The 26,899-nt window shown below is 43.3% G+C and overlaps 1 protein-coding gene across 2 annotated transcripts; it reads right to left on the reverse strand.

The window, feature by feature from the left end:
- Positions 1–523: 523 nt before the first annotated feature.
- On the reverse strand, positions 524–26,450 carry MUC13 (mucin 13, cell surface associated). 2 transcript variants are annotated; one of them, XM_061476161.1, is made up of 12 exons: positions 25,678–26,450; positions 23,771–24,061; positions 14,367–14,489; positions 13,349–13,455; positions 11,680–11,738; positions 10,970–11,118; positions 9,557–9,682; positions 8,149–8,260; positions 6,525–6,562; positions 4,664–4,751; positions 3,360–3,552; positions 524–1,634 (listed from the first exon to the last, which is right to left on the reverse strand). In XM_061476161.1, the coding sequence occupies exons 2-12, from the start codon at positions 23,823–23,825 to the stop codon at positions 1,584–1,586; spliced, it is 1,101 nt and encodes a 366-aa protein (XP_061332145.1). In that variant the 5' UTR covers positions 23,826–24,061; positions 25,678–26,450; the 3' UTR covers positions 524–1,583. The 2 variants fall into 2 exon arrangements, with proteins under 2 accessions (XP_061332145.1, XP_061332220.1); XM_061476236.1 differs by lacking the exons at positions 524–1,634; positions 3,360–3,552; positions 25,678–26,450 and adding an exon at positions 4,368–4,392 and having other exon boundaries at positions 23,771–24,059.
- Positions 26,451–26,899: the final 449 nt, after the last annotated feature.

Raw genomic sequence — 26,899 nt, forward strand, 5'->3', positions numbered from 1 at the left:
AAGATCAGGACTGGTTAGTTCTCAATTTTCAACTGCATAGCTGCTGGATGGGAGCCGGTTTTGATCACCGAGAACACTGGAACAACCCATCTGCATGCACATCCTAGTAACTTCTTCAGCTGCACACAGTGTTTTCTACCTCTGGCCCCAGATTTGTCATTTAAGCTGAAAGACACTTCCTTTTTAGCTGTGTGACATTAACAGACCCATACACACAAAGCTGCCATCACAGAGAGCAGCTTGGCCAGCATTTTCAAAGCTGACCAAGTTGCACTAACTACCCAGTTCCAATCAAAAAATAATTACAGAAAAATGGTGCCAGCCTTAAATCACTAAACACTTTAACTTCGTTAATATCTAACACTATTTCTGATCAGAACCTCTGACTGAAAACTGGGTGCTGATGAAACCAGTCTGTGCACACTTGCATCTAAACGCTGCACAAGTTGTAACATAAAACAGTCTCTGGAACTGTAAAATACCCCACTTACACCATTGGGAAGCAATATAAAAAAAGCCTTGGTACTGTGAAACAATAATGTTTAATAGGAAAAATTTTAATAGGAAAAGTTAAAAACCAAAACACAAAATATAACATGGAATTAAGTGATGCTGTAAATGGGTTTAACCTTTAAATATATGTAGATATTTGTGCATATATATATTATAAATATATTCACAGAAATGTTAATGCTAGTCAATGGATAATTCATACTCAGTAAAGTATGATAAAATGTGGATTCTTTTACGGATTTATTGTGTCTGAGTAATAAAAAAAAAGAAAGAAAAAAAAGCCCCTCAAACAAAATCATTCAATGAAAACACAAAGAGTATAAGAGAAAAAAATGCTAACACTTTCCACAGGAACTGAGAATGTAAAATCAATGTGGTTGTGCAAGATGAAGAACAATAGTGTTTGTTTGAAGATATTGTTTCTTGTCATTGTATTGGGAAGGAAGGCTGTGTAAAAGATCAGACAAGTACCATTGTCTCTCACAACACATGTCAGCAGAGATCTGAACAGAATGCTTTCACATAGGAAATTTTAGGGGGTTGGGGGGGGGGAGAAAGACTGTATCTGGTGTAGTATAAAGAAAAAGGTTAGGTTCTCATGAAGAACAGTTTTGATCTTCCCAAAGCCATGCAGGCTGCCTCTAGATGAAATAGAGTGAGCACAAATGTAGGCAAAGATCAGGGCGATGACATTTTCACTATCACACATATTGCCTGGACCATCTTCCAGAAGAACTGAAAAACAGCAGGTTAAACCCCTGGTATCTTGTCTACACTCACTTTCTTGCCATTGTACTGGCCTGAAGGAATTCTGGTGTTCACTGGAGCCCCCTAACTCTTGTGAGAGTCATTGTCTTCCTCCTACCCTCTGCTTCATTTTCTCTTATTTCAGAGAGTTGTCCATGATCTCTTTCAAGCAGGGGTTTTCCTTTAGAAAATCTTCAGAGAAGCTGGGGCTGTAGATTTTGTTGTCTCTTGTGCTGAAGTATCTGCATTGGTGAGAGGCTGTGAAACAATTTGGTCTGACCCATTGCTGTGGTGGTCATCCATCTTTATACCGCTCTGGTCACTTAATATTTGCTCTGCATCCTAAAGCCCTCATGCTCCCGTGATATTTCATACTGAAAAGAATTTGGACAAGAAAAGAAAGAAATAAAGAGTAACTCTGGGTCAGAAAGCGCCTTTCTCAGAATAGTTCAGCATGTAGCACACTGCACATGATAGCCCTCTCTCTGCGGCACACCAGCTCTCAAGGACTACCAAACAGGCAGATTTTTGTCAGTGAAAAGTTGACATCTTTGGAAAGTTAGAAATGCTAAAATCTATGTGAATCTGATCAACCAACTAACTAAATAGATGTTTTTCTTCTCTTAGTTGGCAGCTTTTTAAAAGGTGGGGTTTTTTTTAAACATCAGGTTTCACTTGGAGTACTGTGTACAGTTCTGGTGTCCTCAACATAAAAAGGACATGGAACTGTTGGAACAAGTCCAGAGGAGGGCCACGAGGATGATCAGGGGACTGGAGCACCTCCCATAGGAAGACAGGCTGAGAAAGTTGGGGCTGTTCAGCCTGGAGAAGAGAAGGCTGCGTGGAGACCTCATAGCAGCCTTCCAGTATCTGAAGGGGGCCTATAGGGATGCTGGAGAGGGACTCTTCATTAGGGACTGTAGTGATAGGACAAGGGATAATGGGCTCAAACTTAAACAGGGGAAGTTTAAATTGGCTATAAGGAAGAAGTTCTTTCCTGTTAGGGTGGTGAGGCACTGGAATGGGTTGCCCATGGAAGTTGTGGATGCTCCATCCCTGGCGATGTTCAAGGCCAGGTTGGACAGAGCCTTGGATGACATGGTTTAGTGTGAGGTGTCCCTGCCCATGGCAGGGGGGTTGGAACTAGATGATCTTAAGGTCCTTTCCAACCCTAACTATTCTATGATTCTATGATGGTTTAGGCCTCAATTCCACAAACTGAATTTAAAACAATTTAAAACAATTAAACATTTTTTCTCCTCTAAACAGTAGATTTTTGCACCATAGAGGTGGAGTTAAAATGTCATTTCAAATGGGACAATGTTTTTCCCATTTACTCGACACATGTAGAATCCAGCAAATTAATCATATCACAGCATAGCACTTCTCAAGACCTTGCTCCCTCAGCAGCAACCTTGCAGAGTTCAAAGATAAAACAGGCAGGTTTTTTTCAGAACACAAGGTCCAGCTAATGACATGCCTCTGCTAAACAGACTCCCCTGGGCTGTATCAGTGCCAACAGCTGTGCTAGCTTTTTCATGGCACTTCAGCCCTTTGCAACGCTGCAGCAACTGTAGAGGTTCTTGCTGTGAAATAGGCAGCGGCAGAGTGGGTGGGAGAACAGCCACCCTCTGGACAGCTCTGCCAACTTAAGCTGACTCTAAATCTTGCATGAGATTGCAACCAGGAAGTGCCCCTGCAACACCTATTGACACTACAACTGGCTTAAAAGAAGCACAGGTTAAAACAGCCTGTGATGCTTGCATGTGCACCTGTGCTGAAGAATGTGTTCAGTCAACACAGACGGATGTCCTAGAACACAGCAGACCACTTGGTAGCCAAACTGTTGCTTTAACCCTTGCTTTTCACGTATTCCTTCTGAGACTCGAGGATGACTACTGGAGCTCTAGAAAGGGCTTCATAACATGGGTGCAGATCTCTGTATTAAGGGATTTTTTTTCAGCTTCAACTGCATCCTTCATACCACTTCTAGATCAAGGGAGGATGGACAGAGTGGGGTTTAGGTTCCAAACATGTCTGTAGCCCACAGTGTTACAGTTCAGGAACACAATTCCTGTAGGCCCCTGTGAAACACTTACCAAATCATCATATTGACCTCTGTTTGTTGAACGCATCTCATACGGGTTGTTTGGCTGATACCCTGGGTTCACATGGCCAGAAGTGGTCTGGACTCGAGGGAACATCCTGGTCTGTCCATCAGCACAGGTATTTGAGTTGGAATATCCTGACTTTATCAGTCTTTTCTGCTCTGGATCTTGCCTGTGCTTGTTTCTTCAGAGGAAACAAAAGAACAAGGGAGGTTTTAAGTCCTTTTAGTACGCCTCACTTATTGAGTAAGTCTAACTTCTTGAATTGTCCACTCCCACCTTAATTTGAATGTTCAGTCCTATTCTGAAACCTGAAACAGATTTTTCTAGCATACCTATTGCAAAACCCTTGTTTTCAATGGTAGAGTACAAAGTTTGGCATCTCTTATCACAGACGGGGCTAATCTACCAGGAGGGACAGAGGGGGACTTTGACCTCTTTCAACTGGTTCCTAGAGTGAAGAGGTTTCCTTCACCACCACTAGCTCTAATTGGCTATTCAGAGGAAGAAATGAGGCATTCCTTAGGCCCAGTTAAAAAAAAGTTGCCCTCATGCCTGCAGCCAATGCTGGAGACTCAAATGATGCATTTGAATTGTCTGTGATCACAAGTCCGGACATTCTACACACACTTGTGCACCTGCTGGCAAGCTGTACTGCTATGGGCAGTCTTGTAAGCACCTTTAGGTGGGCAGCACTGAGGAACTGCTTGAGGATTTCTGTATTTATGGTATGCAACATAGTATTTCGATATTTATTGTATGCAACATAGTATTTCTATATTTATTGTATGGGGGGAAGTGAAGAAGTGCAACTGCAATTGGGAATTTGCCAGCACACCAGGAATAGCAAGCTTTAAAGAGATTCTTGACTGGAAATGTCACCTGTATTGAACTGAACAGGGCACGCCAGGCCTTGAGCTGCAGTGCTAGCAGGGAAAGCTGCAGAGGGTCTGAATTTGGGCCACACAGCTTTCTGATATCAACATCTTTCTTCAGTCTTATTTGGATGCCATATCAGTACTGGCTAGGGCAGGATTAGGATTAATGTGTTAAGGTGTATATTTTGAAGACTTGGCTGAATCTTTTATAGTTGATTTCACAGCAAGAAAATAAATACTTCTGGGAAGATCACACAGGCAAAACCAAACTCTAATGGCTACATGACTTAAATGAACTTGTCTGTCCAAATAGGAATGCAACCACATTTGCAACCATGGCCCTCTCTAAATTTCTGCTTAGTTCTCTAGAAACATGCAGCAATGCAGCTTCTATTCAATTGTAAGAAATACTCTTACCTTGCTGAAACAATAGAGACTGCTATCAGCAAACTCAGGATTATGGCTCCAAGCACTGTACCCACTATTATAAGGATGAGTTCTGTACCTGGGAAGTGAAAAACAAACCACCAAACCAAACAAGAAACATCAACTGAAATCTCATGGTAAATATTGAAAATTAAGTCTTTGCCCTGTCGTCTTATTATGAGGTGGAGTGGTAGAGGAAAGAAAGGGGAGAAGGGGGAGGAAAGGAGGAAAGGAGGGAGAGAGGAATGAAGAGAGGAAGTGAAGAGGGAGAGGGGAAGGATGGAAAGGAGAGAGGGAAGCAGGCAGGCAGGAAGGAAGTTTATTATTAGTGTTTCTAAAATTTGTGTTTAAATTCACAGTGTGTTGATTTTGTGCTGATTAGCTTTTTCATTTGCTTTATAAAAAAGGTCTTAAAATTCCCCAAATTTCACTAGAAAAATATGTTCTATGTGACAAAAAAGTGTCTTTCTTTCCAAACATTTACACCTGGTAAGATTCACTGTGCTGCACAAAAACTACCATTCACCAATCTCCAACCTCTCAAGCAAAACCAGAAGAAAACCCTTGAAAATCTCATAGCCATGGAAACAGGTATGTTAAACATGGATAATTTAAGATTAGAACAGTGTGAGACTCCAAAGGGCCACATAGGTAGACCATCTGCTCAAATAAAGCCAAAGGAAGTGTGAGAAGTGAAGAATCAGAATTATTTGGTTTTTAACCTTCCTTCAACTGTATTAGATGTTCTGAGTTTAGGCATATGCAAACAATAGAAGACATGAATAATGTCCTCACCTAAACTAGATGATGGTGGAAACTGGCAAAGTTGAAGCAATCACCTGCAAAACTGACTCAGAAAAGGGAGGAAGTTTTGGAAGGTCCATCTGATTAGCTTTTTCAGATGGCTACAGTTATGAGATAACACAGAGTCATCATCTCTTCACTGGTATAGAGTACTAGATACTATGCAGTGCTTGCAAGGCAAAGAACAAGCCAGAACCAGTAGCTAGATATTAAAGCAGAAATATTTCAAATGAGAGTAATCCACTGACTTTTTAGTAAAGATGGCAATTAACTACAGGACAAACAAATCTATTGGTGCTGAGTTCAGCATTGCATAACTTTAGATGAGGACTAAATGTTTTTCTGTTAAATAACCTGTGTTTGTTAGACTTAAAACTACTGGTCTTAATGCAGAGGTCTTAGAGGAAATGCTACTGTCTGCTTGAACGTGAGTTTCAAGAGGATTTTTACTTCCAGGCAACAGTGGAATTTCATAGAATCATAGAATAGTTAGGGTTGGAAAGGACCTTAAGATCATCTAGTTCCAACCTCCCTGCTGTGGGCAGGGACTTATTCAATTTTACCACAAAAGAACAAGCAACAACAGTAAGTGGACTGTATAAGTTATTTGTAAGCATGACATTAAATCTTTTAAAATAGCATCTTTTGAATTATTTCACATAGCTATACAGGGTGGAAGAAAGTTAATACACCTTTTAAAACATAGTGTTAAAGACTTAATTTGCCAGCATTCAGCTCTCGAAATTTCCTGACCCCAAGAATAATACCAAACTGTGGTATAAATATAGAAAGAGAAAAGACCTGGAAATGGGAGAAAATCTGTACTGATATTTGATTTGGATAGCTCTGATATTTATTGCAGTAAGTTCCCATCTTGGGTGTATAGACGGCCCTCTTCTTTCTAACATTTTCCTGCTATCAATACAGCATGGTGGCAACCCTAATAGGGGATAGTGGCACCTCTCATTGCAGGCACATCTCAGGCAGATTAAACACTACCAGGTTTTATTCCATGCTATAATTTAAAATCATAAATTCTTGTACTTACTGTCCTTGCAGTCCTCCCCAGAGTAGCCCACTGGACAGCTACATGACAGCAAAAATTAAAAATGGGAAAGAAAAGAAAGATAATATCATCAAGCAGATGATCTTTAAGGTCTTTTCTAACACAAACCATTCTGTAATCACAAAATAGCGTAATTCCACATTTTATAAGCAACTTCTCCACAAGGTGTGTTCGTTACAGTTTCCTTTTTAATGCTATCTTTATATTGAATTCTTTAGTTTCATTGTTAGAGTAAAACAGACTGATATTTTCAGAATGATTGGTGAGCCGCATACTCGAAGTTTTGGGTTCTTAGCCTGAAAAATGTCAAGAGGGCCTAATTTTTCCAGAGAACTAACCACTGCATCTCTGAGTCACTTGGAATTCCTACCCACTGTCTTTAACAAAAGTGTCAATACAAGGTTTATAAGGACTGGCAGGTCTTAACCTTCCTCCCTTACTAGTTTCTCATATTTAAAATACATTGACTTTACAGTAACAAGTGTTCAGTGTGTAGCAGAAATAACTACAGAAAGAGCTGAATTAATGGATATGGGGAGTAAGGTCCATCTGCTTATTCACAAGAGCAGAGCACAACCAGTCACTTATTCAGCTGCACCAGCAAACAATACTGCTCTGTTCTGATCCTGAGCTAACAGAAATTCCTGCAGAGAGAAAACCAAACCAAAATAACATAGGTCTGAAAGTTATCGGGAAAGAGAGTCCTCTCTGATATCAGTGGAAACTGCCCAGGGATTTGAAGTAAGTCTTGCTTAATGCCTGTTGCTTACTAAATGCTTCAGCATACCAGTTCCTATGGCTGAGTTACTCTGAAGGAGTACATCTTGGTTTCAGCTGGGATAGAGTTAATTTTCTTCCTAGTAGCTTCTGCGGTGCTATGTTTTGGCTTTAGCGTGAGAATAATGTTGATAACACACTGATGGTTTAGTTGTTGCTAAGCAGTGCTGACCCCAAGTCAAGGACTTTTCAGTCTCTCATGTTCTGCCGCCGAGGAGTTGCACAAGAAGCCAGGAGGGAACACAGCCAGGACACCTGATCCAAATTAGCACAAGGGGTATTCCATACCACAGCACATCATGCTCAGTGTATAAACTGGGGGGGAGTTGGCTGGAGGCACCGATCGTTGCTCACAGGCAGGCTGAGCATGGCCCAGTGGGTGGTGAGCAATTGTATCATGTATCACTGTTGTTTGGGGGGGGTTATTTCTTTTTCTTCTTGTTGTCTCCCTTTTCATTACATTTTTAAAACAATTTTCATTATTGAACATTTTCCAGCTGGGGTTAAACCATGACAGAATAATTCATGTTTATGTGGGCAACTCTCAAAATAAGCGTAAAGTAGCTTATCCTCTTCACTGGCTCAGAGATGACCTTGAATCTTCTTGAATTTCTCCTCAGGTATTATGAGTGCACACCAACAGCTAACGCTGAGCAGTTAAAATGCCCTATCTTGTGACATCATGGGCATTTGTCCACCTGCTAAGGCACCTCTCTGACTCACATAGCTGCAGCCTGTTCTTCAAGATTGAGGGTGACCCCGTGTTAGATGTTCTTTTTGCATATCTTTGCCTAGAACACAGGAAAACAAGAAAAAACTGGCTACTCACGGTACACAGTTATCATTCTTCTTTTTAAAGTTAGCCATGCATTTGCATGTTGGAACCGCTCCTACTCTTTCACAGTACTTGTTTTGTTCTGAAGAACAGCTTTCACTGCAGTCTGTATTTTCAGAGGGAAAAAATACCGAGTGAATTGAAGGTAGCCCCCCCCAAAAAAAAAAATCAACATTGGAGAAATCTCCCCTTCCACCTTTTTTTTTTTTAATTGTACTGTAAACACACACAACTTTATTGCATTTCAAAACACCAAAATGGCTTTTTTAGGGCTATACCTGTGTAGAACAGAAACTGAAATACAAAAGCACAAAATTAGAAGCAAACAGTCTCTGTTTAAAACCATAGCTCCATCCACAGGCAACAATGACTTGCAATTTGATGTCACAGCAGATGAGTTGTATTGCAATTGATCTAAAACTGGGTGAGATTCAGACAGGTTAGGGTCCGCAAGGGCCTACAATGGGCCACGCTTACACTGGGTCACATCTCACTGGACTTTATTGTAGTCAGCTTTCGTGATTTAATCATGAGTGTTTGCAACATTTGTTGTTTTTCCTAAAATCTCATATCTCAGACTTTTTTTCTGTAGTGTGAAAATTTTAGTTTTCATGAGAAGAAAATAAGGTACATCTCACGTCTGTAGAAATATAACCACAGTACTCATTAAAAGATTCAAAAAAGCAAGTAAATAAAATCCCAAAAACTAACAGTTCCTAAAAATCACATAAATCATTCTTCCCACAAAAACCCAGATAAACACAGATAATGCCATTTTATAACTACAAAAAAGGAACAGAGCTTTGAGAGATCATGTAGTCAATCGTGAGACTTCCAGCTCTGTCAGTCCCCACAGCTGCCTCCATGTAATGCCTAGAATTTATTCCCAAAATGTGTCCTGGCAGAGAAGGCTGTAAATATTGGATTCAATTTAAATAATTCAATTTAAGATCATAAAGTGGTCTGGGTTGAAAGGGACCTCAAAGATCATCTAGTACCAACCCCCCTCCCACGAGCTGAGACACTTTCCACTAAGACAAGGTTGCTCAAAGCTCCATTCAACCTCACCTTGAACACTGCCAGGGATGTGGCATTTTTCCATCCTTTACCTATTTAACTTTTGATTCCTACCAAGAGTTTAAGAATGCATTTAATGAGTTGCCTAGTCCCTGGTTTCAGTGATAGTTTTATCAGGCTTTAGTATTTTATTCTACTAGGACAGAATTATGGGTGTGTTTGAAGTGAAAAATGAGAATGTGTTTCTATGGTTTTCTTTAAAAGACAAACATTCTCTGATTTTTAGAGGTTAGCACATTTGCAGAGCACCCTTTTCAAAAAGGGACTGAGGCAGGGAATAACAAGGTCAGCCTTCCAGGGATAGATAAAGTAGCCAGGTTCTTACCTGAACAAGAACGTTCATCCCATTCTGTCTTTGCAAAATCATCCTGGCATAAGCATTCTGGATACATAGCTTCTTTGCAGTATGTAGTTTGAGTATCACATTTAAAAGCAGCACAGTATGTTGCAACTTTAAAAGAGAAACAGTCAGGAAGCAAACCTGAGCACTATTAGTATGATTTCACAGAAAGGAGTGCACTTGCTCAGTAAATCATAAACCAATTATTTAGTAAGTTCAAAAAAAACCCCAACTGCAAGTCCTTTTTTTGGGAACATCAGTATCACAGGTATTTGGACCAGTCTTTTCCCTAGCTCTTTACAAGTTAAGGTCCTGTTTCTATCACATCTTCTGACCTTGTTTGCCAGCATTCTACAACTGCCTCGAAACCTTCAGATCTCCCAGTCCACCACGCAGGAAATTCTACCCATAAGTTCATATTCCGAACTCTTGACTTTTTGACTTACCTTGAATCAACTGTAGAAAAAACCCAGCACTTATCTTTCTGTGACTGAACTGTGAGTCCATATCCCGTGCAGTTCTACGTAGATACAAGTATTTGCAGGCATGCAGCTCATTTCATTATCCATATTATTATGCTGTTTGCCCAACATGTTGCTATTTAGATCCATGTCCCAGTGGTGGGAATGGTTTACAAACCTCATTGGGTGGAATACAGTGGAGGGATGTGATTGTCCTGGTGCTTTTTTTTTTTTCTATTTCCCTCTCAGGTTTAGGATCAGCACATAGGAAATGTCATGATTGAAGTGGACACAGTCACCTTTAGAGACCAAACTCAGGCTATAAGCCAGGAAATGGACTCCTTTAATTATTAACTGCGCCTTTTACAAAAGCTGATTTCAAAGTATGAGTGTATTTTAAAAAAATAAAAAAAATCAGTATTTCATTTAGAAAATCATTCTCCAAGTATTACACTTTTAGTTATGTAAGACTTCACAGGTTTAGAGCTATGAATCACTTAGTTCCTAGACTAATCAGTGAGGCCTCGCTTCAATTACCATAGTTAATTATGGAAGAAGTAATCTAAAGAGAGTTTCATCCTATTTTGCCAGTAAAATACTGGCTTATTCTCAGAAGCACAATACATGTACATATTCAGTCCTGATTTTTCCAGCCGCTTAACACTCAGCAGGTTAAAATCAACATGCAACTTAGGAATGAGTATTTTCTTTTTTTTTTCTTCATACAAGAAGTAGAAAGCGTTAACAAGACAATAAAGCCCAGCACTGAATGGTTGAGCCTTCAAAATTACCTAAGATTGAACATTCAGCTCCTTAAAATCAACAAGGCTTATGCCCTGATGAGCTTTGATGAGCACACTGAAATGTTCTAACCAGCTTTGAAGACAGGAATCTCTGTTTCTGCCGATTATTTACTTCACAGTAAAGAATTACATACCTGTGTATGCAGAGACATAGTTCGATTCATTTATTTCAGCATATATTGCATTAGTAACTGTTACATTGGTTACATTTGAGTTGTCCTTAAACAGGTTTGTCACTGTGACACTCAGTCGAGAAGAAGCTCTGCTTTCTTTCTGAATCTGTCTGAAAAGTACAGATAACACCATTTTAAAGTCTTATATTATCTATATGGATAGCAAGCTACATGCAAACACAAGAGAAGACTTCTGCCAAACTTTCTTTTCTCCCCTAGCTTCCTTCATCCTAAAATGTAAGTAGAAGCTAGCTGGATTGGGTTCAGCTGGAGAGCACCAAATGCACAATGAGATGCAACAGCCTTCTATAATGAGGATATTTCTTCAATTAAATTGGGAATCCAAGTTGGGCCTGTTCACTTAACTATCACAATTGCAGAGCCATGTTAGATATCACATGGAATGCTAGTTATAGCACAGTGCAATATCCAGTGTGCTAAAAGTGAAACATCTGCTGCTGAGCTGTTTCAGCCAGCACACTTCACAGATGTATTGGAAATCCATGGGGTAAAAATAGGGCCAGCATCCCAGGAACTTTAAAACTACAAAAAAAAACCAGGAGGCATACTGAACTGAACTCATCCCATATTCTTTCTTGAACTAGGTACTCTGTGGAAAACGGATTAAAATAGGGTGTGTAGGAAGCTAAGTGTGCTAAAATCAAACTCACTGAATTTCCACGATGACAGTCTCTGCAAAGCCATCTAAATCTTTGAAGGCATCCTTAAACTGTAAGTAAGAACAGTAAATGAATTGGAGTTACAGGCAAGCAGAAACATAGACCAAAATCACATAAACCACTTAGGCTTCAGCTGTAAAGTTTTAATCCAGAGCATGATACTATCATTACAAATAAAGCAAGTCGATCTGTAACATCCACTGTGCAAGGTATAGCAGAAAAGATGCAGTGGGGTGGTGATGCAGAACAGGAAATACGGGAGAGCAGTTGAAGGATGAAGAGACATGAGTTGGATGGATGTCAGGCAGTGCACTAGAGTTGACCGGCTGGATAGCTACAGATACTCCCTTGCAGAGCCATTACTTAGAAGGGTATCTCTGTGATACCAACCTAAGAATAAGTAAAGGGAAGAGGGAGAAGTAGACATCCTTACAGATGCCATGCGTCACTTAGATGTAGTGAAGTGGGATCATCAGGGGTTGATCTTGATCAGGGGAGAAGCACAGCACTGATGAAATCTCTGGGGGTTGGATAGGGTCAGTAGAAAAGTCACTGTTCTACCTCATCCCTTGTGAAGCAGGGAACAACTGGTCCAACAACTTGTGTGGCAGCTGCCTCCAACTGCCACACAAGCAGAAGGCACAGTGTGAAAATCCTAAGATATCTAAGCCAACTGAAAATAAATTATCCTTCTTTTTAATAACATTAAAACTCTTTCCTATGCTATTTTCACTTTTGCATACTATTACATATCTATTCTAGTGCTGCAGATAAGGCACTTCTGTAGCCATGTCATGAAAAACTGTTGGATGAAAAGGTTGATGAAAATCTTCATTTAACATTCTGGAGGGACAATTTTTGATTGCTTCCTGATAAAACATTCATAGCAAGCAACAGAATATCATGAAGAATTTGATAATCATTTTTTTATGAATTGTGATTAATATTTGGTGAATATTTTTTGAGCAGCTGTCTGGTAGAGACAGACCTCTTCTTTCTTACTTCCAGAAATAAATATACTTGTTTCAATGTGGTAATATAAATTTATCCAGGAAATCCATTACCAGATTTTATCTATCATGATAAAATGCTCAAAATTTGTAATATCCATTTCACTAATAGTATTAAAATTCTAATACTGGTATGCTTATGGAAAAGGTTTATTATTTAAGTATTTAGACACAGCTGGACAGCCATTCTGGAAAGTCTGTGCTGTGTGGAAACAATTGTTGGGGTTTTTTTAGAAGAAGTTCATTTTTACTCATACCACTGAGCCCTCAACAAACAGCTGAGATCAGAAACTAAATGCACAGCAAAGTTTTGCTCAGCCCCATGGTTTCTGGAGTGGGAATGGTGAAAAATACAGAGCAATTTATGTGAGAACTTCCCAGAATAAAAGTGGCACTTAAAATGTAGATCTTACTTATTTCAGGTACATATCTTCATTTCATCAAGAGTCATGCATGTACTAATCTGAGGGCAAAATTCAAGTATTTTATGAATAGCTCTAAACTAGTGTGAAGCATTCTTTGAAAGAAATATATTTCTCAGGTAAGAAATTCTAGGCTCCACACTACAGACAGCATGTATCCCCTCTGTATGCATGACATTCAGGGTGTATTACATACACAGAAAAAAAAAACCAAACATCCTTACTCACCCATATTGTTATATTTTTCAACACCTCTTCATATTCCAGAGAATTTACAGTTTGAACACTGCTACTGTAAGATCCTGTCAGTGTAATGACACCTGGGAATATTTTCCCTGGAATGAGAACAGAGAATATTAATTAGTTGCAAAGCATTCAAGCAAGTTGCGTTCACCTTAGAGTTCTCCAGTCTTCAGAGATTGGGAAATACAATGCAGAAACCAATCAGCGTTATTTTTCATACACTGCAGGAATTAGTAGCAACAAATGTTTGCTCAATCAATTCAGCCACAATGGGGGACGTACTCTCACTACCTGGGAAGCAGGGAGGATCCTGTACTCAGCTAGACTGGCCGGACTATGAATAATGTTAAACTGTAAGCATGACCTGGAGCTAACAAAAGGTGTTATAGCGTTTAGTTTGAAAATACCCATATTAAGAAAGCCAAATCTGCAGCCACTAAGCAGCTAATGTGGTTCACCATATCTGAGAAAGCAATTCAGTGTCTAAGTGCTTCTTTAGGTTCACAAGTCACTCTGACAATCCTGCTTGCTGGCACTTAAATAAGAAGTCCTATTTGTTCACACACATGGCCTTCAGCAGCATCTCAGAGCAGAGATGCATTTCAACAAAACTGTGATGAGTATTTAGCAATAGAAAAAATCAATTATTCAGAAGTCTTCATGGGTTTGGGTATTTTTAAACCCTAGCCATTAATATTTGATGTCAGGTTTATACTTTCATTTTCCCCTGCTTTTTACTCATTTTAATCTCCAGCAACCCCAACAGAGAACTTGCCTCTTTTCTTAGCCATTAACCTCTTTGTCTCTTACTGTTTTGTGAGATAACGATCTAGGTCATTGTAGCAGTGGCTGTCTGCAAAGCAAGGCATCATTCAGCAGTCACTTTCCCAGACTGATTATGTTTTCAATTACAACATGAGAACAAAGGATATGGGAAATAAAATTCACCTGAGCAGTTATCTGGGAAGTAAATAAAAATATAGATTGCCCTTCTGTAACTCACCTGCATGACAATTCCCATTGCTATAGTAGAATCCATATTGGCACTGGCAGGTATAATTGCTATATAAAGCAACACAACTAGCCAATTTTTTTCCACAAGGGTCTGGGTTGCAGAAGTCCGTTGCTACAAAGATGAAAAATATCAGGATTTCTATGAAATTGCAGTAGCCACCTCATATACAAAGTAGATCATACATGAAAGGGTTTATATCTACTTCTACTAAAGGAAACTACCAGGAATATTTTTATAGAGTATAGGTGCAATTAAAGAGCACATGGCTATGTTTTGCGTGCTTGGTGTCTGCATAGTAAGCATTTTCTATACACAACCCATCAGGATACCACCGTGAGAACATAGAGTAAGGCTGAAATTCATTATCTCTCATACTAAGCATTCACCATTTAACTCTACTTAATACTACTAAGCCCCCCAAAAAGTATATCAAGGGTTGCCAAAATCAGTCATTAAGAGAAAAAGGCAGGCTACAATGGCGTGTGTCTTTAATTGTGCACTGGTATGCATTTGCCTTGTTAAAATAAAGTGTCATGGTAGTGTCCTTACCTTCAGACACATTAATAAAATGAAAGCTCCTAAGTTAATCATCATAGTATGCATACCTAAATAGGTACCAGAGTATGCTGCTAAGACATTTGTTGCAGGGCTTATAACTGTCATCGTATAATTAATTATATTAACTGGCCACTATAACATACTTCTTCGGCAGTTAAACTTCACAGATTTGTGCTGATTGCTGCCTTTCACTTACTTGCTGGTGTTGTTGTTGAAGATGATGTTGGGTTCGCTCCTGGAAAAGGGAAAATAGTATGTCAGCCATGTTAGTGTCTTGTTACACTGAGGTCATTGAACACAGCATGGTATGATGCCTCCAAACCTTTCCTGGACCCACTTCTACCTTGCCCTGCACTCTAGTCAGTGCCTTGCCCTCATTTCCTGCAACCTGTTGCTCAGTGTGATTTACCCTGCATGTCTGCCTGTGATATCTTTTCCCTGGCAACCTCTCTCTCCACTTGATTTGCCCTCTCCCGGCAAATTTTCTTTGTCTGAAAGTTCTGCAGGCCCTGCATATCTCTCCTTCTCCCCCAGTGCCAAGTTAGTCATTGCTACCCAAGACTAGGGCAAGGCTCTTGTTTCCACCCTCACAGCATCTTAATTGTACCTGGAGTATCCTGTAGCTCATGCCTCTGTCCTGAGCCAACCTAGGTCCTCTTAAAGACTTATAAGATCAGTAACACTACAGGAAAAGGTCTAGTTAAACCTTCCTTGAAAATCAACCTGAGAGAGCCTAGCCTAGAAACATGCACAGCAATAAGAAACAGAAAACTCATAGAAATATGAGATAAGCAAATACACCAGAAGAGAGATTTAGCAAGCAAAAGCACATTGGAATAATGTCAAATATTTAAATTTATTTTTTATACAATAGTCTTTGCCTAAAATACAATCACACAATTTCTAAATAATTACATACTATACAAGGATTTTAAACTATGTATTTCAGCAGTATACATAATTTATTAGTTTAAAAATAATTGAAAATTATCCAAATCCTGTGAAAACTGAAGTGCTCCCTGGGACTAGGTCACTACAATCTGGCTTCAGAAGGGGCTGACAGATCATTTTGGCTCCTTAACGTCACTTCCTCGGGTTATCAATGCCATTGTCTCAGCAATTCTATCATTATTTCCGCATAAAAACGAGATGGGAGCACTGGCTAGTGTTGTGTCAGAAAAATCAGGGGTAACTTTGCAGACAGCAGACAGGCACAATGGAGCAGGGGGGTGACAGCAGGAGGGACATGCTCATCCGAGCCTACCATAGAGGACAAGCTGAGGGCAGCTGTGAGAAGGCTTCCCCTCCTCACAGTGACCCAAAAGAAGGTATGATGCACCTACATAGGACATCCAGCAAAACACTGGCACAGGCAGCTTAGCCAGGTAACATCCCATGACATGGCCGCTCACATTCAGCTTCTTGCTGGTGTTTTCCTCCATTTCCATGCTCCAAAAAGCCCCAGGACAATTCCTGGCAAGAACCAGTCTCGGCCTTGCCCTGCACACCTCCTCTGCAGGAGCCTCTTGCACCTGGGACTGGTGCATGAAGCAAAGGCACAAGGCAGGAAAGGAGCAGCCACTTCAAATCTTCTGCAAGACTTTGACCTGACAGCAAAGGTCAGCGGGGAAAGAGGAACAGCTGGGGAGGATTTGCAGCATTGATGACACTACCATTTCTTACCCAGGTCTCTGTGCAACGCATTTCTCTTGCTCCCTTCAGGCAATGCTGTTAGGAAGCTCCCCACAATCATCTACCTTTTCTTTCCAGGTGAGGTGTTAAGATTATCTGCACTTTTGTCTCCCCTGGGAGAATAACCTGGGCAAACCCAGTCAGGGGAATGTGTCCCTGTCTGTGTGGACGGTATTGCTCCCTTGGACTGGGTCGCTCCGATAGTGCCATGGAAGGGGCTGACAGATAGTTTTTGCTCCTTACCTTCACTTCCTTCTGTTGTCGCTGGCGTTGTCTCAGGAGCTGTATCATTGTTTCCTGATGAAGTGAAAAAGAGGTGGGAGCACTGATTAGTGTTTTGTGTTGGGAAACTCGGGTACCTCTGGGGTCAGCAGGCAGGTGTGATGGGAAACTAAGGTGCTAGCAGGAGGGATGCGCCTGTCCAAGTCCACTGTGGAGCACAAGCTGAGGGCAGCCATGGAAGGGATTCCCCCCCTCACGGTGACCCAATAGCATGTATGACCTACCTGCATGGGGCATCCAGCACAACACTGGCACAGGCAGCTTAACCAGGCATGGAGCATCCCTCTCAGGGGATGCTCCATCATCCCCTGACATGCCTGTTGACACTCAGCTTCTTGCTGGTGTTTTCCTCCATTTCCATGCTCCAAAAAGCCCCAGGACAATTCCCTACAAGAACCAGTCTCGGCCTTGCCCTGCGCACCTCCTCTGCAGGAGCCTCTTGCACCTGGGACTGGTGCATGAAGCAAAGGCACAAGGCAGGAAAGGAGCAGCCACTTCAAATCTTCTGCAAGACTTTGACCTGACAGCAAAGGTCAGCGGGGAAAGAGGAACAGCTGGGGAGGATTTGCAGCATTGACCCAGTCACCTCTGTCTCCCCTGGGAGAATAACCTGGGCAAACCCAGTCAGGGGAAGGTGTCCCTGTCTGTGTAGACGGTATTGCCCCTTGGAGTGGGTCACTCCAATCTTGAGCTCAGAAGGACCTGACAGAGCGTTTTTGCTCCTTACCTTCACTTCCTTCTGTTGTCGCTGGTGTTGTCTCAGGAGCTGTATCATTGTTTCCTGATGAAGTGAAAAGGAGATGGGAGCACTGATCAGTGTTTTTTGTTGGAAACTCTGGGGTAACTGCGTGTGCAGCACAAACTCTCAGCTGGGAAGTGGGGGACGTGACGGGGTTGAGCTACCAAAGTCCTGGGAACCCTTTCCCAGCCTTTTGGATCTTCCTGGCCATGATGCCTGTGTAGACTGATGTGCCTGCAGTTCTTTCTCTCTCAAATGGCAGTGTGTGAGCACATCCCCACACAGGCACTCTATTGTGTCAGCTCAACTGCACTCGCTGGACACAGCTGTCTCAGCCATTGGCACATGTGTGACTCTATGGAGGAAACCTATCTTCACCTGCCCAGGTTGAAGTCTGGAGCCAGGACCAACTGCCAGAGCAGGGTAAGTGGTGCCATTAAGATGGGGATATCCAGCAGAGCCTCTGCTCCCATTGGTGCTCTTCTCCCCAGGATCATCTGGGTGAAAAAAGAGGAAGCCGTTCTGTGCGAACGGCAGTCAGGCATAATGGTGAGCTGGGGTGCTAGCAGGAGGGATGTGGTAGCCCAAGCCCAATGTGGAGGACAGGCTGAGGGCAGCTGTGAGAAGGCTTCCCCTCCTCACAGTGACCCAACAGGAGGTATGACCCACCTGCAAGGGTCACTCGGAACCATACTGGCATAGGCAGCCTGGCCAGCTAGGGAGCATCCCTGGACACAACCCCTCAAACTCGGCCTCATGCTGGTGTTTTCCTCAGTTCCCACCATGCATATGTTCAAAAAATCCCCAGGAGCAATTCCCTACAAGAACCAGTCTCGGCCTTGCCCTGCGCACCTCCTCTGCAGGAGCCTCTTGCACCTGGGACTGGTGCATGAAGCAAAGGCACAAGGCAGGAAAGGAGCAGCCACTTCAAATCTTCTGCAAGACTTTGACCTGACAGCAAAGGTCAGCGGGGAAAGAGGAACAGCTGGGGAGGATTTGCAGCATTGACCCAGGCACTTTTGTCTCCCCTGGGAGAATAACCTGGGCAAACCCAGTCAGGGGAATGTGTCCCTGTCTGTGTGGACGGTATTGCTCCCTTGGACTGGGTCGCTTCGATCGTGCCATGGAAGGGGCTGACAGAGGGTTTTTGCTCCATACCTTCACTTCCTTCTGTTGTCGCTGGTGTTGTCTCAGGAGCTGTATCATTGTTTCCTGATGAAGTGAAAAAGAGGTGGGAGCACTGATTAGTGTTTTGTGTTGGGAAACTCGGGTACCTCTGGGGTCAGCAGGCAGGTGTGATGGGAAACTAAGGTGCTAGCAGGAGGGATGCGCCTGTCCAAGTCCGCTGTGGAGCACAAGCTGAGGGCAGCCATGGAAGGGATTCCCCCCCTCACGGTGACCCAATAGCATGTATGACCTACCTGCATGGGGCATCCAGCACAACACTGGCACAGGCAGCTTAACTAGGTTTGGAGCATCCCTCTCAGGGGATGCTCCATCATCCCTTGACATGCCTCTTCACACTCAGCTTCATGCTGGTGTTTTCCTCCATTTCCATGCTCCAAAAAGCCCCAGGACAATTCCCTACAAGAACCAGTCTCGGCCTTGCCCTGCGCACCTCCTCTGCAGGAGCCTCTTGTACCTGGGACTGGTGCATGAAGCAAAGGCACAAGGCAGGAAAGGAGCAGCCACTTCAAATCTTCTGCAAGACTTTGACCTGACAGCAAAGGTCAGCGGGGAAAGAGGAACAGCTGGGGAGGATTTGCAGCATTGACCCAGGCACCTTTGTCTCCCCTGGGAGAATAACCTGGGCAAACCCAGTCAGGGGAAGGTGTCCCTGTCTGTGTGGACGGTATTGCTCCCTTGGACTGGGTAACTCCAATTGTGCCCTCGGAAGGGACTCACTGAGGAGTTTTGCTCCTTACCTTCACTTGTTTGTGTTGTTGGTGTTGTCTCAAGAGCTGTATCGTTTGCTGATAAGAGAAAAGGAGATGGAGCACTGATTAGTGTTTTGTGTTGGGAAAGTCTGGGGTAACCGTGTGTGCAGCACAAACTCTGAGCTGGGAAGTGGGGGACCTGAGGGGGGCTGAGCTGTCAATGCCCTGGGTAGCCCTGCCCTGCCTTTGGCCTCTCAATGACTGTGATGCCCATTTAGACTGATGTGTCTCTGGTGTCTTCAAAGGCCCTGTATTGCCCCAGCTCAGCTGTACCTGCTGGACACTGCTGTCTCAGCCATTGGCACATGTGTGTCGCCGTGCGGGAAAGCTCCCTTCGCCTGGCCTGGGTTGAAGCCTGGAGCCAGGACCAAGTGCCAGAGCAGGTTGAGTGGTGCCATTAGGCTGCGGGTATCCAGCAGAGCCTCTCCTCCCCCATGGTGTCCTTCTCCCCTGGATGATTTGGGTGAAAGAAGAGGAAGCTGTTCCTTACACTCGGCCTCATGCTGGTGTTTTCCTCCATTCCATGCTCCAAAAAGCCCCAGGACAATTCCCTACAAGAACCAGTCTCGGCCTTGCCCTGCGCACCTCCTCTGCAGGAGCCTCTTGCACCTGGGACTGGTGCATGAAGCAAAGGCACAAGGCAGGAAAGGAGCAGCCACTTCAAATCTTCTGCAAGACTTTGACCTGACAGCAAAGGTCAGCGGGGAAAGAGGAACAGCTGGGGAGGATTTTCAGCATTGACCCAGGCACCTTTGTCTCCCCTGGGAGAATAACCTGGGCAAACCCAGTCAGGGGAAGGTGTCCCTGTCTGTGTGGACGGTATTGCTCCCTTGGACTGGGTAACTCCTATTGTGCCGTGGAAGGGGCTGACAGAGGGTTTTTGCTCCTTACCTTCACTTCCTTCTGTCGTTGATGTTGTTGTCTCAGGAACTATATCACTGTTTCCTGATGCAGTGAAAAAGAGGTGGGAGCACTGATCAGTAGTTTATTTTGGGAAACTCTGGGGTAACCGTGTGTGCAGCACAAACTCCGAGTTGGGTTGTAGTGGCTTTAGCTGCCAAATCCCTGGGATGGCTTTGGTCGCTGCCCAGGCCCCATACCTCTTTGGTGTCTTTTTTTTAACTTGAAGCCTTTCTTCCATACCCTGGCATTTGTTTCCTTCCTAGTTATTGTAGTTTTTTACTCTTTCTGCCTTTTTCCCCTGGGTGATTTTGTCCTGCTTCCTTATCATTATATGCTATCTCCATGCAGGGATGCTCCCTTTGCCTTCCAAATGCCTTAGCATTCATCCATTGCTGGATGTCAGAGCATTTTCAGGTGATCCCTCTCACAATGCCTATATTCCAACCTGAGAGCATAAGCAGCTGTGCTCTGACCTTGTGTCAGTGTTGCCACTTTCTCCTGCTACATCAATTTGCTTTTATCATCCCTCCAACAGCCAGTTTTATTTTGCCATCATTCATCTTCATTGCTTGTTCTGCATTTCATCAGATTTACATGATATTGCACTCCACTGTTAACATGTTCACAGTGAGTTTTTAGATTTTGCTCTAGACCTCAGATTAATCCACAAAAAATACTTTTACTGCAAGACACATATATAGCTTTTTTTGCAGCTTGGAAGATGTTCTCAGTAGAAACAGCCTGTAAAATGATATATGGACTCTTTCAGAGCAGTAGTAGAGTAATGATCACATTCTCTATCACCCTCTCCTATGGTGTAACTATTGAAGTGGACACTGAAAGCAGAGTATTTTTATTCAGAGAATGCATATATTGCTAAAATATCATCGGTGGTATCAAACCCTCTTTCCAGGACTACATTTCCATGCCACTATGGTAGTTACATACATTACTTTTCCTCATTCTTTCCATCCTTGTTATAATTCTTTCTGCATAAATAGAAACCTGACTGATACCAGAGAACAGTTGAAGAAAATTTTCCTCACGTTATGGTTTCAGCTTTACCTGTTACTATGTTTACTTTTCCAAAGTGTCTACTTATTTTAGGTTGTTTATTTTATATTCAAACTGTGTCATTCTTAACTCTTGATACAAGGAATGTTTTGGGTGGTTTTTTTTTTTCTTTTTGTCTAGAAATGAAGAGAACAACTACTAAACCAGCCTTGCGGATAAAGGCTGACAAATGGCCAGTTTGCATCATATTTACTCTGAATTAGTTAATACATGAGTTAAGAATAAACATGTTTACTCTGAGCTAATGCCACTGCAATCATAATTTAATCTGAGTCATTAACAGCATGCAGCTGGAAGATTAATGTATTTGTGGCTAAAATCCTTGGCACTAATTCACTCTTATAGCAGGTATATTAAAAAAGCACTGAAATCTTAATAGACATTTGAAAAATAGACTCCACTTTTCAAGAGCTTTGTAGGGCTTTGAAAATCCAAAGTGAGGCAAGTTTTATGAACTTCTTTCTTCTGATCAATAAAGCTGACATAGAAAAGGCACATCAAAAAGACAAAGCCTGAAGTAAGCAAGCCATTTATATCTAGGTGAAGGAGAAACACCAGTGCCAGTTTTTTGACAAGTTTTCTGCCTCCACTGGTCACTGAGTGAGGACACCCCTAGCTGAACCCAGGAAAGTCCTATATGCAGCATTGTTTGTTCCTCAGTCAATGAAAAGAAAGGTTACTTTTTTCCTACAGTGAGGATAATATGAATCTATGCTGTCCACAGACCATGGTTTTGGAGCATTGTTTATACTGCCTTCTCAGTCTAGATCTCAAGATCCTGTTTCAGTATCTTGGGGCAGTAAGCTTTTACAGAGCTAATTCTTAGTCTAGAACTGTTAGCCTTGCAGAGGCTCTGGCTAAGTTGTCCATGAGTATCATTTGGACTTGGGAAGAATCACATCTGTGGTGATCACAGAGCACATGAGATGCAACTGAACCTTGCTGACCAGCTTGTCAAAGGTAACCTGAGCAAAGGTGGTTATTTTATGGCTCTATCTGCCTAGACCCAACCTGCTGTGTTAAGAGACTTATGTCTTTACTATGGAGATAAAGAAATGGAGATCATGGAATAAGAGAGACATCTGGCTGCAGAAAAGGGCAGGGCCTTTGCCAATACTATTCAAACAGATACATCCTGCAAAGTTTTTACAACGCTTGCTTAGAATGAAAAATTGTTTTGGGCAGGCCCATCCTGATGCAAAGTCTGTTAAAGTAAGTGAAGGACTCACATTGCTTTCATTTGCTCTCGGGTCAAGATTTTTCACATCATGATGTTACCCACAGTCCTCGAATCAGAAAAACAACTGACAGTCTTGAAGACTTACATGCTTATAATTTATAGGTAAAAATTGGTCTGTAGCATGTTGTAGTTGTTATACATATGTTCAAATACATATATTCACTCACAGTAGTCAACAAAAAACAGTCCACAACCATCTGTCACCTGTTGCAAGCTTAACAACATCAGTGAGGGTCTTAATTTGTCTCATATTTCTGTAGCTTTATTTCTGTATGAGCTGAGAGTTCCTGACCTCCCACAGCTTCAAGTCACCACAAAACTTTTCACATAAAAGCCTTAACTCTACTTCTGCTAATGCCTTCGCTCCCTTGTATCTGTCACTGAATACTGGAGACAGCCAAGTTTGTGCTCTGGCCCACAGTGTCCAAGTTTGTCTCAACGCCAGGAAAAATAGCTTAAGAAATGTCACCTGCCCTTCAGTTCAAATGGACCACGGTGCAACCCTCTGCCACCCAAGCTGGTGGTCATGATTAATTTTAATAGGAGGGAGTGAAAGGTAGTAGTGCTGTTTTCCAGGCTGATTGCTTTAGGAGCCCTTGGCCAGAAAGCCAGTGGCAGCACTCCTTTCACTGGGTACTGGGGTGGAACAGTTGCACCTTTTGTTGTGGCGGTAAGAGCTTGAATTACCTGGGTTTAGCGTGCAGGTCCTGAAAACTGCTCTTAGAATGGACTAAATTAGGTTAATCACAAGCACCACTGATTTGGCATTGTTCTGTGAACAAGGAAAACTGTGAAATTTTTTGTTGCTAATTAATCAAAATCTAGGCATGCTGAATTTTGTAGTGCCACTGACCTCCAGCTCCTCAGCAGCTGCTGAAAGTGCTAAGCAACCCATTCACTGCCACAGAATAGCTGAACCCAGGACACTGCCCTGATAAATCCCAAAACAGAAGATAGTGTTTCTTACCTTTCGAAAAGAGCACCAAACTGAGCAGGACAGCAAGGACTACACAGCACCTCATTGCGACTTCTGTTGCTGCTGCTACTTGCTGCTAAACTCAAGAGAAAGTGCTTTTCTCTTCTGGCGTCAGCTCGTTTAAGGTCCGAGCAACAGGTGGAAGGTTCAGCCCCAAGCTGACGTCATGGCAGCAAGCAGCAAATGACAGATCCAAGCTGTGTTTTATTTCTTCCTCAGGCTGGGAGGAGATTCCTGGACCTGCAAGGCTTTTTCTTCCTTTAAGTGATAAATGCTCGAGACCTGTTAACAAGGAAGTTACTGCTAAATAAGCTGACCTGGGAACTGACAGCACACAAGCTGTCCTTTGCCAGGTCTCCATACTGACACCTTCAGTGCAAATTAAATAGAGGGTGTTTTATAATCTGTTCTTAAAGTGGAAGAAGCTATCCCATCCCAAGGCATGCTAATTATGCACTTGGAGCAGAGTACCTGGGACCGACATGCTCACTTTCCTTGCAGTAAAGTATCAGTTCAGAAGTGTTCTATGCCTCAGACTCCAATTATTCCTTCCTTATAAGCAAAATTCTATTCCAAAGCACTTCTTGCTGCCCAGCAGAGTAAAAAGGAACAGACAACACCTGCATTTTTGACATCAAAGAAACAGTATTGACCTTGGCCTTTCTAGCAGCGATTATGGATGTTTTGTTTGCTGCCGTCTTACGTGTGTTGCAAGCTCACCAAAGTGGTGCGGCAGCAGAAAGGGGAGCAGGCAGGACAGACAGATGCTTTTTGACTTTATCTGGGTGGCAGTGCTTCTTTCTTGAAAAGAAGTTGGGGGGACATTTGGAAGCAGGTATGGTCAGGCTGAAGCAGGGTGCCCACAGCAGATCTAGAAGTAAAAAGTAGCCCAGAAGGCCATGAAGCTGGTAACACAGCTGTGACACAAGCAAAACAAGTGGGAGACAGATTTTCTGATATTGCATCCCAGGAAGCCTCTGAAAATTGCTAGCTAGAGACCAAAATTGGAAAAGTCTCTGCAGGCAGGATCTGGTTTTCCCAAAACATCTTATTTTTAGGTGTCTCACCTGCCCAAATTCTCTAGCTGAACAGTGTGCTTGTTCTGCTCTGTGCTCCAGTAAAACGTGCTGCTTGAGGCCATTTGAAGTCGGACGGCCCATGGTGATTTCCAATTCCTCCTCTTCAGGCAAAGGTGTCATTTCACTTACTCTGAAGGCCTGGGTGAGCCTAGATCCTGCCACAACTGCCAGTAAAGTCTTTCTATGAAATAAACACAGCCTATCCTGCTGTTATCAGATATGGACAAGAAGGATAAGCAATGCACTGGTGTACCCCCCACAAAGCCACCTCTAATGGTTGTGCAGCTGGTCTCCTATGGCACACTCCACTGCCAGCAACACTGGCAGGTTATGAACACGTCTCTGAATGCAAAGTAACAGCTCTGTGTGTTAAATACCTCACGTTCTTTTGTTTCACCTGCTGTTTTAAGAACAGCAGTTGTGTGTATTAATCTTGTATATTCAGAGGGTGGCTCTCCTTGTATGGAGGGTGTGAATGACCAGAAGAATTGCTCAAGTCATTCCTGAGCTGAGGGCTGTCCTAAACTTTTAACTTGTACTGAACCAGGAAACGTTAGTGTCTTACAGACAGCAAAAATGGATGGATGCCTCTCTGACAGTACATGGAATGAGTGGCCTCATCCCTCTGCACCCTGCCACGTGGTCCTGCTCAGGATGCTGAGTCCAAACCATGGGGTGGTTTATAGGCATCTTCCTTTGCCCCTCCAGCCCTGAAGACCCTCCAGTGCAGCCTGCTCCCCACACCTACCTCCAGTCCTCACAGTGACCCCTGGGCAGCATCTGCATTGCCCTTTGGCAGCCTGAGACTGGCCCTCAGACCTGGAGGGAGCCCCATGACAGCCACCCTTGTGGTCTCCAGGGTAGTGATGTGGGGTGGCAGAAATCCCAAGCTCTGAAGGGAGACGAAGACGGGGTCTCAATTTGCCCTCCCTTTCCCAGCCTGGGAGTTCAGTGCTGGGCCCAGATCCAGTCATGGGGACTGTCCCCAGCCTTTCCTATGGCAGTGGGAGTCCTGTGGGGGATCAGGCCAGGCTTAGGGAGTCCCTTAGGAGCTAGAGCTAGGGTCAGGAGAGCCTGGGCTCAACGTAGTTCATGTTTACTGTCAGGGAGCTGCATGGCTGAGGGTGGCGGGGGACCAGGAGCAGACAGAGCCTGTCCCACTGCCCCTGCCCAGGGAGCAGGGCTGGCCTGCGAGGGTGGCCAGGGTCAGAGCCAGCCCCAGGACTGCGGGGAGTGTGCTCAGGCCCTCCACAGACCCCTCTCACTCCAGCTGCCCCCTGGGCCATGCTGAATCCAGCTCCTGCCCCTGTGGTGGCTCACTCTTGTGCCAGTTGCCCATTCCAACCCATTTGATTCCTCTGGACTCCTCCTTAAAACACTCCTTTGCCAAGGAGCTGGCAGAAAAAGGGAAAGAAATGCCTGTGGAGTGTTTGTCACCAGAGCACTGTGCCACCCTGCTTGGGCAGCATCTGACCTCTGCCCCAGGCCTCCACTGCCCTCCCAGCTTCACCTCATGGAGAGCAGGGGCCACCCAAAAACTGAACCCTAAGTCTGGTTAGAATAAAGCATTTCAGTCCTGAGAAGACTGTGCTGTGGGACCCCAGCAAGACCCAAACCCCTCAGATACCAGCCATTTGGGCAGCCACAGCATGTGCTTCAGCTGGAAATCGGTGTGCAGAGGGGAGGGAGGCTGTCAGGGTGTTTGGTGGAGCTGTATGCCAGTGGTCCTCTGTCAATATCCTCCCATATTGTCAGGACTCTTCAATCCTGACAATATGCCCTGATTTTCCAGTGCTGCCTCAAGGCGCAATCAGACTAACCCAGGTCTTAAAATCTCACTGTGTTGGCTATGAAGCAAGACTATAGGACCAAGAGAGCTTCTCAGCTGATTACTGAAAATGAGGGTCGGGTCTTCAGCACGTGTAAACAGTGTAGCTTTGCTGGCTACACTGGTATCTACTGGTTGGGTGTGTAGTCCCACGTTAAAACTATTCTCTACAGTGAATGCACATCAGGGGCTGGCGTATTACCTGTATTTTTA

The sequence above is a fragment of the Pezoporus flaviventris genome, unplaced genomic scaffold, assembly GCF_033815535.1.
Source record: "Pezoporus flaviventris isolate CSIRO_AGI_PZ_B2104156 unplaced genomic scaffold, CSIRO_AGI_Pfla_v1 ptg000001l, whole genome shotgun sequence".
In the NCBI taxonomy this organism is placed as follows: domain Eukaryota; kingdom Metazoa; phylum Chordata; class Aves; order Psittaciformes; family Psittacidae; genus Pezoporus; species Pezoporus flaviventris.

Excerpts from the sequence above, each read along its gene's own strand:
- MUC13 (XM_061476161.1), bottom strand. The coding sequence starts at position 23,825 with ATGAGGTGCTGTGTAGTCCTTGCTGTCCTGCTCAGTTTGGTGCTCTTT. Across the intron at positions 3,553-4,663 it reads GTCTCTATTGTTTCAGCAAG|AAACAAGCACAGGCAAGATC; the intron begins GTAAGAGTATTT and ends TTTCCTCTGAAG. Across the intron at positions 1,635-3,359 it reads GAGGTCAATATGATGATTTG|TATGAAATATCACGGGAGCA; the intron begins GTAAGTGTTTCA and ends AATTCTTTTCAG.